Source organism: Liolophura sinensis, chromosome 2, assembly GCF_032854445.1.
Source record: "Liolophura sinensis isolate JHLJ2023 chromosome 2, CUHK_Ljap_v2, whole genome shotgun sequence".
NCBI lineage: Eukaryota > Metazoa > Mollusca > Polyplacophora > Chitonida > Chitonidae > Liolophura > Liolophura sinensis.
Window position 1 is genome coordinate 11,279,069 of NC_088296.1, and position 14,769 is coordinate 11,293,837.

General features: G+C 39.9%; 1 protein-coding gene across 2 annotated transcripts in view; it reads right to left on the reverse strand.

Annotated features, from left to right (window-relative positions):
- Positions 1 to 14,769, reverse strand: part of LOC135462722 (atrial natriuretic peptide receptor 1-like) — a 212,983-nt gene that overhangs the window by 120,566 nt on the left and 77,648 nt on the right. Inside the window, exon 1 of one of the 2 annotated variants that reach the window (XM_064739945.1) lies at positions 379 to 1,917. The exons of the other annotated variant lie outside the window; for it this stretch is intronic. Within the exon in view, the coding sequence (XP_064596015.1) occupies positions 379 to 1,063 (685 nt within the window). The 5' untranslated portion in view covers positions 1,064 to 1,917. Of the gene's footprint in view, positions 1 to 378; positions 1,918 to 14,769 lie in introns of those variants that run through there. 2 annotated transcript variants of the gene reach the window in all.

Here is a 14,769-nt window from a genome sequence, read left to right on the forward strand (position 1 = left end):
AAACAAATAATAGTTATTCAAAGTCAAATAAAGTGAACAATCCGTGTTCAGATTTTTTTTTTAATTTCACGGCTTCACACAAAGTAATGTCTGAGTGTGTTGCACTTTATAGTTTAATTTGAATACTCAGCGTCTGTTGGGAATAAAGGGTGGAGTTATAATTCTAGAGAGTCGATTAATTTGACATTCCCCGGGTTGTTAATTTCATGAGATGAAAGCAATACAGTGGCAAGTTTGCTGAAAAAAAGTTTGAACTTCATAACTTCACTACCATGGAAGACATAGCAAGCAAACCAAATAATACAAGTGAATGCAATGCAACCCTGAAATTGCACTTGTGTAATATAGGTAAAAAATACATGAATAAAAAAGGCTTACTTCTGATATGTTTTGACATGTCCTTGAGAATCGTGGTAATATCCAATGTGGGATCCTGCTCGTCAAAAGGCTTATGCCATGGACGAACCTTGAGGTATTTCCTGGCGGCAATGAAAATTGCTTCCATAGTGAAATAGCAATCAGACCGCCCTTCATTTGCGTCCGTTTGAAAGTTGTGATAAAGTAGACCTACTTTAGTCCAGTTGAAATTTGAGCAAAGATGGACGAAAAATTCGCCAGCTTTCGCGTATGAGGCCTGGATGCGAGTTAGCAACTTGTATTGTCTTTTGTCCTGAAAGGCAGCCACAAGGCCACCGGCACTTAAAATTGGAATACCCCAGCTAGGAGAATACCTGGCGACTGGCGCCACGGCGTAATCGCACGCTGGGCCGATGAAGACATGGGGCTGTAACACCATCATCATCTCAATGGCGGCCAGCGGTCCGAATGTTTCTGAACAATGAGAATCTTTTACGGTGAGCTGTATATGGTGGTTTGGTAAAATGGTGGCATTTTTCTCTATGTACTCCACAGCATACTCTAAAGCGGGTAGGGTGACTGGGATGCCCCAAGGGTAGTTACCTTTAAAGGGCAACAGAACAGCCATTTTAACAATTGGTAAAGGATCGGGGGCAACCCGAGTGATGCAAATCACACTTAATAAAACAACGATCAAGACGTGCATATTGGAGGCAAATCAGTCATACAATTGATAGATCCCTCGAATCACCCGAGAACTATACAGTTCACCCACTGATCCTTGACAGACCGCATCAAGACAATGACGCCCTGCATCTGCGAAGAGTTCTGCCGTTATGTGTATTACCGCCTTCCATACTTCGTTTGTAACATCAGCACGTAAAACTCCAGTATAAAACGCCTGGGTCTCGTTACTAATATGCTCACGACGATGTATTAATCCAAGCTTATGACAAAATGAGGTGTGATATGACGCTTCTCGAATAACTGATCCCTGGTCTCCCTGGTCAAACTTTCATGATAATTTCCGTTTACAGCACATCTGCCATCACCTTCTAACGGTAAAAAATCCGCACCTCTACGTCCAGCTCAGAGAGCGGAGACGTTATATGACTAAAGCAAGCGGCCAGCCAATGACACTTGAGCGCCTGAAAACAGACGGGATATCAGCCACAGGTTGTCTCACCGTCGCTTCAACGCTCTGCAACACTTTTATATTCTACTGCAACTCTCCACTGTATTAACACCATATCAGGGTAATGCCTAACAGACACGCGTGTAGTAGTTGAGTGAATTTCCCGCTAGGCTTGTAGATGCCGAACTATTTGCATTGCCGTGAAGCAGAAATCCCCAACATCCTGCTTAGCCTGGTGAAATCACTGCCTGCTTTATGGACGTATACACATCCGTTTGGCTGGCGATTCAGTTTCCAGAGGTTAAGCCACACCAAAATTCAGGAGGGAGGTGGAGCTACTTAACGGGGATGTAAATGCTACTCCTAAGAGTAAAAACTATTCAAATTTTGCCAACACTGTTAACTGATTTCTCAGATAACAAGCAGTAAATATCTCATGCCTTAGGCAGATTTCTTTGGAGACCTATTAAACTCCAGTAATAACTATAGCCATAACTCCGCCTGACATTCTCCAAGAAACTCCGTCACTTTGCTGATCCAGGACGCCTTCCTCTTTCGTGTAACGAAAAAAACCAGTACATTAGTTACTGCGCTCTGCAAATCGGGCGGCCGTATCGTAATAAGGGTAAGACGGTCCGTTTTGTACCAACGGTACCCGTGCTCGCACTCACCCTCTTTAGTGGAGGCGTTACACTACTGCCACAGACGTCTAGGTACTTGTAACACAAGTCTTAGTGGAGCACCTCCCGCCCCTTGCAGTCCCTATGGGGGTATAGGCCTGGGAGTAAACGTTAACACGAATGCCCTCACAAGAAATTGTAAAATAGGGGTCTGATCAAACACAGCGGCTGAGCACTACATGTGTTGACCCAGTCTTGTTATACATCGAAGGCTCGCTGATCAAGGATCATAGACCGCCTGAACACGTCCATCGATACGTCGTGACTATGGATTGCTGGACACGGGGGATTACACGATTTCTCGATAGTCGTCACTTACTCCCATGTAACCGGAGTTTGCGCACAGTTAATATGCATGTGTACTTGGAAGGTGCACTCTCCACTAAGCCCGGTAAAGCACAACTTTCCCTTACCACCGAACAGACTAACAGTTTTAACCGTTTTTCTTTCTTTGTCTAAGCTAATCTAAGTCCGGCAATTCTATACCACGCGTAAACATTAAAGGGGCGTTCTAACTGAAAAACGCTTACTATAAACACTTCCTTATGTTTCAACATATATATATAGTAGCATTTTCCTGGTCGGTTTCCTTCCGTTTTAATATAAAACTACTTCATTCATGGAATATTTGGGATTTGCGGAAATGCTTTAATACTTTATACTGTGGTCTGTTGTCGTGTCCTAATGCTTAAAGCGTACACATCGAAGTTGGGAGATAGGGGATGAGACCAAAGACAGTCATACCAAAGGCATTAAAATGGTACTTTTGATACCTCGTTTGGCCAGAGCAAGGAAAGATGACTGTTTGGCCTTGAGCCAGTATAATAGAGATATGTCACTATGGCATTCAGTACTTACAACACTGGGCCAGAATTAAGACAACGTTATATGTATATGGCTATAAGACATGGTATGTAATTGACATAAGTCAAATGTGAGGTCATGCTACATTTCCTGATCACAAGTTACATTTAAAAGAAAGCAAACAGATCTCTGCGCAACCATTGTACTACACTTCACATCTCCGTATCTCATCGCAAATATTACTGATTGCAAGTGACGATTACTGAGAGTCACATCGATAATCTGAAATCTGTGTTTCCACAACACATCAAACGGCATGATACTCAAGTCATTGTCTTCGTTTTTTCTCACGGTCATCTAAAGATAACGACGCTGTCAAGAACCACCATCGACATATGCTACATTGTATCACAGTGCTTAATGGCAGAGTGTAGTTGGCAGCATTATGACTTTAAGCATCATTGCTTTGGCACATTTTGAGCGTTTTTTTTTTCTCAGGTTATTGGGACAGGAGTAGTTGGGGGGGGGGATATCTTTTTACTAAATTTACCTTCTTTTTCTGATTTTGTGGAGGTAGGCGATGTAAAGCTACAAATGCAGCGAGGATGAAATGGTTTGTGGTTTTCCTGCAAAAAAAACACATGGGTTTGCAAAATAGTATAGTGCTGTTTATCATACCAGTAGATTAAACTGACCTTCTTGTAAGCTGCATTTCTTCTTTTTATTGACTCACAAATCAGTCGGTCTTGTCTCTCTGTTTTCCTTATCATTCTTCTCTATATTTACTTGAGCTTACTTTTATCAGACAAACTCTACACAGCAAGATCAAAAGCTGCTTCTCCACACATTTCTAGACAGATTTATTTAGATGCTCCGTTGTCTGATTTAAGCTACCACTCTACCCTAAAAGCACAATTACAGTAATAGCTAGAATGATTTTACGAAACGATGACAGGTAAACATGTTCTTGACAAAAAACCTTTGTAGTCAATTCATCTAAGAACGTGGCAATGCTCCGTGTCGTTTGACGGCACCCTCATCAATGAAATTTTAATCGCCGTGCACCGCTTCGTCTGAGCGGAACTAACTACGGCAATCAAGCCGCTAGGTGTACCCCGCAATCAATCTGCTCTGAACCAGGGTCATCGTTGATCCGAATCTGCTTGTCCCCCAGCAAGGTTACAACCATCTGACCAAGCCCAGGGCTTTCCTGTCATCGTCTAGCATATTAAGGTATCCGTGTTGTGTCTAATATCGCGATGGTTTAATTCCCCGAGGTTTGCTCCAATGGCAGCCTCGCCTGTCGGTTTAAGAAGACACTACTGTCATTCTTAATGGCTACAACAGTCAGTTCCTTCATTGAAGTCACTTGTCATGTACACCTTTTCACTCCCTGACTGAAATTCCCTGTGTGGTATCGCAGATATGTAGGTGTCTTCTTAGACAAAGAGGATGTTCATGTTTGGCATGATCGGTACATTGTAAAGGTTTCTAGTTCAGATTAGAATACATATTTGCATGATATTGTGCAGTACATACAAGCTACACCACTACCACTAAAACAGACTACAAGACATGAGATACCAGTACCAGCTAAATGTATATAAATAGTATATTATAGTTTATACATAACAAATTTGCTATGGAATTTATCAGTGCGACTTTGATCAACAATCAGGCCAACAACTTTTCATGCCTAACACAACACAGTTCCTATACAAACAATCGTTGTGATTCACAACTATTTCATCTGAATGTGTTCCTTTAATAGCACGTGTCACGATTGCCCGGTAATTTAGTTCCAAAGCTGATGCATTTCAATGGATGGAATGCATTTATGTTCCAATAGAGTTCTCTAGTGCAACTGAAAGGTGATTCCCAATACAAAACATTCCAGCGACACTGTCATTAGCCGAGATGTGGATATGCTTTTTAATGTGTCAAAAAAAAAAACCCAGTATAGCATCGGCATTAATAGCGCAGACTGGAAACGAGTGATATCATACCGCCATAGCAGCCTGCTGAGGTCAGGGTAGTAAACAGTATGTTTTCTTGTGAATGTTCACTTTTCTCACATGTTGGCTTCACATATTTCTTAAACACATATAAATTCACAGCTTTAAGAAGCATTACCAAGTCTAAAAACAAATTTTCTTTACAAAAAAAAAATGTACAATCGTAGAATTACATGCTGTGAAAATGAAAAAGCCACCACGATGTGCACCGTGAATAATGTAATACGTATTATCCAAAGGAATGGGGCATTTAACTCGTATAGTTCGTGTTTCATAAGCCGAATAATAACGGCAAATTACACGGGGAATTTGCAATCACGCTATTGTGGTAATGACTAGGCTTTGTCCATTAAGCCAACTTAAAAATCGGTATATGTACATTATAACGGATCATGATGTGTTATGTATATGAGTGAGAATATAGGCTACATACCTTAGCGAACTGGGTTATCCCTGCGTTATTAAATATTATCATAAAATTCCCGGAAGAACAAAACAACCAATCATATCGTTATCTCCTGGCAATGCTAAGCAGTAAACATGATTCATCAACTAACTTTCAAATTTCCCTGTGATATACGTAACATTAGTATGCAATTTTTAATAACAGCACAGTTGTGGCAATAGGGAAGCTCGTGTTTTGGTCTGATGTATATATGGACACTTACACGTTGCTTCCCTATATGTTTACGTTAGGTCGTTCTGTCTGGTTCATATCAGAATCAAGTAAGGAAGAAAAAAAATCTTAAATGCGCGGATTTTATGAAATCTCATAGAAATACACACATTCAAGTATCCTCGCTATGTGTTTACTGTGAGAGGGGCGTAGTTCAGTAAGTATCTTGCTCGAATCCTGACCACAAGGCACGCCAGGTGGGGGTTCGAACCCGGCATTGGATAGAGAATTTGTGTATTCCATTCCTTTTGCTGTTACCGTTAGAGTAGTTTTGCAAACCACTTGCATTCCACCGAAGTAGCATGCAAATCTGCACGACACACGTGGTTAAGTTTATCAAGAAATTGCCGGGGGCCACTGGTTTAACCCAAATAGTTCCTTTCTTTTTACAAATGCAGTTGACTGCCTTCGTATGGGAGAGACGATTTTGATTATGGACCACTAAATCAACGCAGCAATCAATCAGTCATGTGACCACTTATAGTCCTGAGTCACAGAATATCCAGTAAACGGATAAAGGTATGAAGCGTGTAAGTCATACCGATTACAAATAACAACTTTCCATCGACAAGGCATTGTATTAACTATTTTGAGAATTATAATGTGACAAATGTCAAACGGCACATTGAGGATCTCCGGTCAGACGAATTGTAATCAGGGATATGATGGGGCCTGCGTGGCCTGGGAATTGGAGAGACACAAAAGCCTCACACCACTGCGATTGGCTGTGAGTTCAAGTCCAGCTTATGCTGACTACATAGCCGGTCGAACGTGGGGAGGTCTGACAGCAACGATGAGGTCCACGGGTCTAGCCCGGCTTCTCCCCACTATAATGCTAGTCGCCGTTGTATAGGTGAAATATTATTGAGTACAACGTAAAAGTTCAATCAAATAAAACAGACAGGGGCAGGATATCCGGTAGATTTATGCATCTGACCACTAAAGCGAACAGATATTGCCTGCTTTCAAAAGGGACCTAACCAATCCACATCAATGGTCAGTGATCAAAATCGTCTGACCTTCACAAGGTCATCGGTATGTCACATCGATTTGTCGATGCTAGACTTTCAGATTCGGTCCGCAATGCTATCGATCAACAAGAGTTCTGTTCACAGATTGGGTGACTTTGTCAGCGCTATGAGATGAACATGTGTGAGCCGAATTTTGCCCCGTCGAACTTTTCCTCGTGTGAGGAATGGAAATCTCCTCGACAGACCCCTCGGTTTGGACGGTAATGCCGTTATGTAACACGTTTTTGGAGTTGTCTGGCACGAAAGCGAAACCGTATTATTCACTTGTAGTGACTCTGTTTTACGTAAACCACGTTCCCTGACAACCATTTAGCGTGTACAAAGCCATTCTCTTGATAGGAAACTAAACCAAAAAAGGATTTGTGAATTTATGTGCTGCGCACCGCACTGTAACTGCACATGTGATCGTATAACAGGACTTTGAGGCCCAGACGTTCTAAAATGCAAATGAAACCAAGCTATAGTGTTTTGAGCGAATTATAAAGTGTCGTAACTTGAGCGGTTTTTTTTCGGTAACATAAGCAACCAGATTTGTACACGAACATAGGAAATAATAGAAAAACACATCCATCACCATGTATTTATTTAAACGATGAATCTCATTGTCATATTAAAAACCGTTCAGTTGACCTCAAAACACCTCAAAAATGTTAAAATTGTAAACCTCGATATAATATAAATAGATCATCTAAATTTCAAACATATCTGTCGCTACAAAACACTAACATGCTCCCAATTTTAAATTTTAAATTTAAATTGCAAATCAAATTTCCAGTTTTGCCTCGTCAAACTTGGATTTAGTGGAAATGACCGCAAGTATTATGACAGCTTTCTCAGCTTATATCTGACTCACTAGTCAGAAGAGTCACTTAATGCCAGCATTTTATGCATAAAACAAGTGCTTGTCCAAATATTCCTTTATAAGCATATGTATAAACCGCCGAGAAGCATACAGTAATGCGACATGTTTGCATGATAATTGTCTTATATTTGATGTGTAACAATGTTACATGTTTGCATGATAAATGTCTCATACTTGATGTGTAACAATGCGACATGTTTGCATGACACATGTCTCATATTTGATATGTAACAATGTGACATGTTTGCATGATAAATGTTTCATTTTTGGTATGTAACCATGTGATGTGTTTATTTTGGTAAACAGGTATACATCTTTATCAACATTGAAATTACTTTCCTGCAGACTTGGCTACTTTTTGTTTAGTTGATTGATTGATTGATTAATTGGTGTTTTACGTCACACTCAAGAATAGTTCACTTACGGTCGAAGAAGAAACCAGCAGTTTTTATGAACAAAAACCAGGACACATTTCCAAACTATAACAGAAATATGCTTAAAAACGAAACACCTGTGTTTAGTTAGTTGTGTTCAACATATATATGCACTTTCCCCCTTCATAACAGCCGGGTTTCATCGAAATGTTAAAAGTTAAATATTTACATTCTGCATATTTAGTCTCATGGATCATTCACTAAGTGGTCTAATGTGTTTCTGCACTCTAAACTGTATACTTCCTTAGTTGAAAACCTAGTCATTCATATTGCAAACTAACCTCAGTGCGTTTGTAGACTAACTCTACTGAAGCCACGGTTCAAAGGGACGTGTAAATTACTACTGTTGAAGTATTTATATGAAAATTTTGAATAAAACCCTTGAGAGGTGATTTGTCCAGAGGACGTATTTCACCGGTTTCGTGTGACCATTTGCCAGTTATAATACCATCGTCGCTGCTCAGGTTTTAATCAACATGCTGTAAGTCTTTTTTGCATTTTCTCTAATCAAACATGAGCAAGCGTTATCAGCTCTAGCTAAGAAATTTTTATAACAGTACCTTATAATAATTTATTACTGTCATAAATTTACTCTCCAAGCTAATATAGGTAAGGTATGCGTGGCTCGATACGTTCAGGGCCAGCTATTTGGCATTTAGGCTTGCATATACCATTGTAACAGTAGCCTATATATAGACACATGATCTAGGTGACATTAGAACAAAGACAAATAAGTTTACACTTCCCTGATTTGAAATATTACTATTGATTTAGAATAAAATATAAAGCCTCATGTCACATACATACCTGGATATAAAATTATAGAATACACTACCATATAGGTCAAAGGATATAATGTGACGGAGTCATTTTACATTTGTGCATATGAGTTACACTGGACAGAATTATACCGCCCCTAATCCCCTCCACCCCCCCCCCCCCCTCCGCCATCCCCGCCTGCCCCTCAACCGTCCCACACGATACGTACACACACTTAAACCAAACACACGGCTTAGTGCATATGGAAACACAGAAACAAATATTACAGGCCTTCACACGTTTATACAGCGTTTAGTTTGGAACAAGAACTACAAATCCAGTTTGCATGTTAAAAAGTTTTACAGGTTTCTCAAGGGAGGAGACAGACGCGAACAAACCGACCGTTACAAGCGGGGCATTCATTTTTCACTTTCTTTTTCATCTTTTTTTTTCAAGGAAAGAATGTGTTTGGCTGGTGTCGTAAATAAGTTTGTATCACATTCTAAAACGTTTCCCCCGGAGAACGTGGCTGCTTCTATAATCTAAATTGATTGTCTGTGATCACATTCGTTATTTTCAGATAAAAATCCACTAAAGCTATAAAATACCTTTACTTACCTTAATGTAACACACAAGTTTGACTTTTGTAGTTTGGAGAATAGTAGATAGATAGAAACAGATTTTGACCAATTTTTACCGTCCCACAATACACGACCTACTGCCTTATCTAGAGGAATAAAAAAGTTTTTATTTCAGTGGCTTTTTTAGTGTTTCCAAGAATAAATCACGAAAATGACTGTAATGTTTACGGTAGAAAGGGTCAGACAGCCAGTTATAACGTAATAGAGCAGAAGACCTTTATCCATTTGAAGCACCTGTGTAAGAGTGAAGACTGACAAGTTATTTACGTGCAGCAGCGTGGGTCGTAAACTTTCTCTTTGCTTCCTTTATATACAGCATCGTTATGCATACGTATATTATACCATACACCAAAATATTTATGGAACTGTATTTTAATACTTGCTCGAGTTTCATAACGGATTAAATCGGTTTTGATGATTGGTAAACGCGAAGTAAACATTTGGATGCACAGCAGACAGCTTGGTGATGGCAAGAAAGTTTCAGTACTTAAAACTAAAAGCATATGTTTATGTTTTAAAGCTCGAGACCTTAGAAAACTAAACACGGTTTTAAGGAAAACATACCATTGTGCTCAGGAGGAGCTCAAATTAACAACAAAGGAGAAAGCAGAACAAAATTTGCATTTTTAACAGTGTGTTTACCGTTTCTTAGTGTTGCAGTCGGAATAATTTTACTTATCAGCAAACAATTTAATGCGAATAATCAATCAGATTTCCAAACCATAGTCGTAATCGATATAAAGAAGAATGACATTGCTTCGACCTTCATGAAAAATGTTGAATACATCAAGCTAAAAAAACCGTTCTAATTCAAGGCAAAATGGCGGACTGAACGATAAAACAGCCGTGCGGCATATACAAATGTGCAGGGTAGATAACCGATGATGAAGGATTGCTAGCTCCAGTGTGAAGCAGCTACCTTGAATTCAGGTGACTCGTTATTTCTCTTTCAGCACATCATAGTTTAGAGTCATAAGTGGTTGAAGCCTTCTGGATAACTGTTGGCAAAGTGCCAGAAGTTGTGCCAGTCGCTGATAACCTTCTTGGAAATAGAACAGCGACTCAAGAGCAGTGTAGATGACGGAACACGCATGAGCGATTTTTTTTCTTTTGCATGAATGATAAATGGGAATTTTACGTAATTTTGTTTTCTTGCCAAAGCCTTGTAAACACATCCTGTGGTTTGAAGAAACACATTGTTACATTCAATTTTTGTTCCTTTTAACATTGTTTGCATCTTTTCACGTAATACATGGTTCAGCGCGTCCAGAGCTGTTGTTGTTCTTTTCAGGCCAGTTGTTCAAGTGTACTAAAGTTAAGCCAGGCTTAAAACTCAATACTAATCTCATCCTAATACAAAAGTAAATGACGCCGCTTGAGTCTGGACTAAAGGTAATACCGGGCTTAAATCTTTATACACGTGTGCACAGCTGTGCCCTTGCCTATTATATCAAAAGCTACAGTCGGTCACTGTGAGATTAAATTAATATTTTTTTTTATAAAAACACAAGAAAGCACCTGATTACTTTTGAGGTAGACAGCACCTGTTATTTGTCTCAATACATCATGTGCATATCTCACAGAAGTACCAATCAGATTCGGGTTTGAACCCACATCTCCAATCCATGCATAACAACAGCGAACTCAAGAAGCATACGCCGGCTGTAGGTGGAAAGGTCTTTCAGGAACCTTCGGTTGGTCGAGGGTTTTCCCGTGTCTTCCATCCCACCTTAATGCTGGCCGCCGCCAGCATTAAGTGAAATATTGTTGAGTAAAAGTGAAATAAGTGAAATATTGTTGAGTAAAACACCAATCAAATAAAAAAATAAAAAAATAAGAAGCATTCGTTTCATAATTTGATACGACAGTCAAATAGATGTATATTGCTTACTGCATTGTACGAGGGTAAACGTAGGAGCACGTGGCCACGTGTAGCATTTTCTGAATTCCGATGTTTAAGAATAGATTGGTGAGCTTACTACACTGGTAACTGCGTTGTGTGACGTCCAGATGCACGTGCAAATGCTGTGAGCATCCACAAACTACAGCCCGAAGGACCTAACTAGCCTATCTCGGAGATGAAGCTTCTGAATGCGTTCATCAAATGTAGCTTCATTCAGTGTCACTCTGCTAAAAAACGCATGGTATCGTGGTCTTTTGTTAATTTATCTGTTAGCAATGGAAGCACTGTGAATATAGCGTATAGCCACAAAATGGAAACCCACTGGCACAGCCTTCATATGACACTCTGCCCCGTAAATGTGTCTAATTATGTCTAACAAGGAGCTGATGATAGTACATTCATGGTGTTTAATTAGATCAGCACTATAATACATGAGCAGTTGCTATCAACGCCCAAATAACATAATATTTAGGTTAATAAGCACTCATGGACTACATATAGCATGGTATATGATTTGGACACAGGTTGGAATTTGGATTCGTCCCGAACATTCAGTGCATCTTTCAACACCAGTGACAACTGTTGACCGCTCCTCTTTCCATGGATCTTCTTAACTTCCTATGCTATATCTTTTCTCGAATGTTTGGTGGTTTGTGCAAGGCCAATCTTGGGATTGTTGACCCGGAACGTCCATTTTGATTGTTTGGACGCCAAGATACCATTTCGCACACACTTGCAGACACACTTGCAGACCCCGTTCTAAATCAGCGAATATGTAATGAACCTCTGCGCTGAGATCCAACAGCACTTGAATACAGTCATTAGTTTGCACTGCCTACATTACATTGCTCATGACGGTACGTACAAAACAAAGCCAAGATGTTAGGCACTTTTGCGCCTTCCATAGTTCGAATGTCCTAAAGCCGTGGTTACTGAATTACAATTGTTGCAGATCGAGTTTGTATGGGGCCATTACAGACTAACGCTCAGAAAAGACAACACACCCAACATGTTGTAGTTGTATAGACAGGTCAGTGGATCTCATGTGTGAGTTCAAATCCCTTCTGGGTGTTTTTTTTTTATTTTTTTTTTATTTGACTTTTTATTTTTTGTTTCTTAACGCCATGAATAAAAATGATGCACACACTCGATGACAGTCGTTTGTGTGAATGGCGGAAATGGAATTTATTTTTAATTTTGTTGCTTTATAAAACAAAAAATTAATTTTACTTATTTGACCGATGTTTTACGTCTGTATTCAAGAATACTTTACTTTTACGACAGCGGCAAGCATTATGGTGGGAGGAAACCGGGCATAATTCTGAGAATGAAGCTAAATGTTTGGAATTCAGTCTGTAGCACTTAGTGGTGACAAATAATCTGTTAGCCAAAAATGCATCATGACGTATAATGGAAATAACTGAAACGTGATGAATACAGCTGGTTGTTTTCCTGTGGCTAGGCCATTTGAGCAAAGCTGAGGTATACTGAATTCTGAATATTTATTTATTTATTTGATTGGTGTTTTACGCCGCAATCAAGAATATTTCACATACACGACGACGGCCAGACATTGTGGGTGGCAGCCAAAAACCCGCTGATTTCCGTACATCCCATCTTGTATAGCTCATTTCATTCAAATCAGTTTGAAGCTAGAATGCCTGCGGTGTGTGAGCATACCGCAGATTGTACAAAATATAATGATAGTATCATTGATGATATGTATATTTGCTAGAAGCTCTGCTGGTGCGGGATACGAGCTCAAGTGTTAACTTATACAACGGAAACGACGGGCGGTTACTTCCAGTGGACGTTGACGTTGTATCGATGATGTTAGCTTTAATTTATAGGCACAGGTCAATAAATGAACCTAAATTTATTGAGAACTACCTATGACTTGGGGAGGAATACACTGTATGTCTCTCAGGGGCGCTGACTATTTTGGAAAGTGGCCTAATTTATTTATTTATATATTTTATTTTATTTATGGAGCCATGTGCGATCTAAAGCAAGGGATTGAACTCTAGAATTTCGTTTTAAGAGGTATGGAGAATCCCTGGCGTTAGATGAACGTAGCAATCTATCATGTCGTCTGGACAAAAAAACATAAAAGATGTATAAAACAGGTTAATGTATTAGAACGCCCGCGGGGCATGGGGTAGACTTTTTTTAAGCCTCCCGGCAGTTGAAATTTCGTCTGCGTTATTTTTTATTCACTGTAAGGTTACATTTGAGATTCCGTTGAAAGATCTGTCTTTATTTCGACTGTAAAATAACGACAGCTATATGGATCGCACAAAGCCACGTGAACGAAAAACATTTTGTTTGGCAAAGAAAGTAAAAACGTGAAAATGTAACAACTGTCGTGGATGTGTTCCATCATTTCTGCATTATTAACCCGATTCTTGGCGGGGTTTTTTTTCTGAACATTCGGCTGGGTTTAAAATCGGGATTTCTCCTTCAGTGGGTAAAGCAACACAGAAAAATGGACCTAGATGGATCAGATGTAAGGGTTGAATCCCATGCTTGACCTATGTCTTTCTGAGTTTGGATTTTGATTTTCTTGATTTGATTGGTGTTTTACACCGTACTCAAGAATATTTCACTTATACGACGGCGGCCAGCATTATGGTGGGTGAAAACCGGGCACAGCCCGGGGGAAAACCGCGAGCATGCGCAGGTTGCTGAAAGACCTTCCCACGTACGACCGGAGAGGAAGCCAGCATGAGCTAGACTTGAACTCACAGCGACCGCATTGGTGAGAGACTCCTGGATCATTACGCTGCGCTAGAGAGCTAACCAGCTGAGCCTGAGTTTGGACTCAGTGGAGTAAATGCCTCTTCAGATAAATGTCAAAATCATATGTCAACATCAAAGCAATAAAATACCTACACACATCGCTTTTTTTTCATTCAGGGAAAATACCTTAATATTCGAATTATGAAGAAAGCAATAAAATAAAATCTGCCTAAACTGACATCTTACAAACTGATTTAGCACTTGATTATACCCTGCACTGCTGCCTGAATAGGTGTGTTTGATGAAATGCACGTTAAATCCGTGCACAAACACGATAAACAATTACGTCATCACATGTCATCCCGCACATATAGTATAAGCTAGGCGTTAAATGAGACATTCCCATGGATTAGAATCAACAATTCCATCATCCAAACCGACAAATCATTAACAAATGTTTTTCTGCACAAAACACACTCGCATACAGTACTGCTGCTAACATGCGAGCGCCCTAGGCACTTACGGAAGGCACGCAGGTATTCCAGAATACTGAAAAAGAGACAAAACTCTGTCGCTCCTTAGTTGCGGCTGTTAGGATATAAGCACCACGTAACAGCATTAATTGATGCTTTCAGCGCCCTTAATGGATGTTTGTTATATATTACCGTTTGTTGGTGCGGAACGTTGCACAAATGGCGCATGCGTTACTCCATAAGAAGCCTCCACTTCGAAA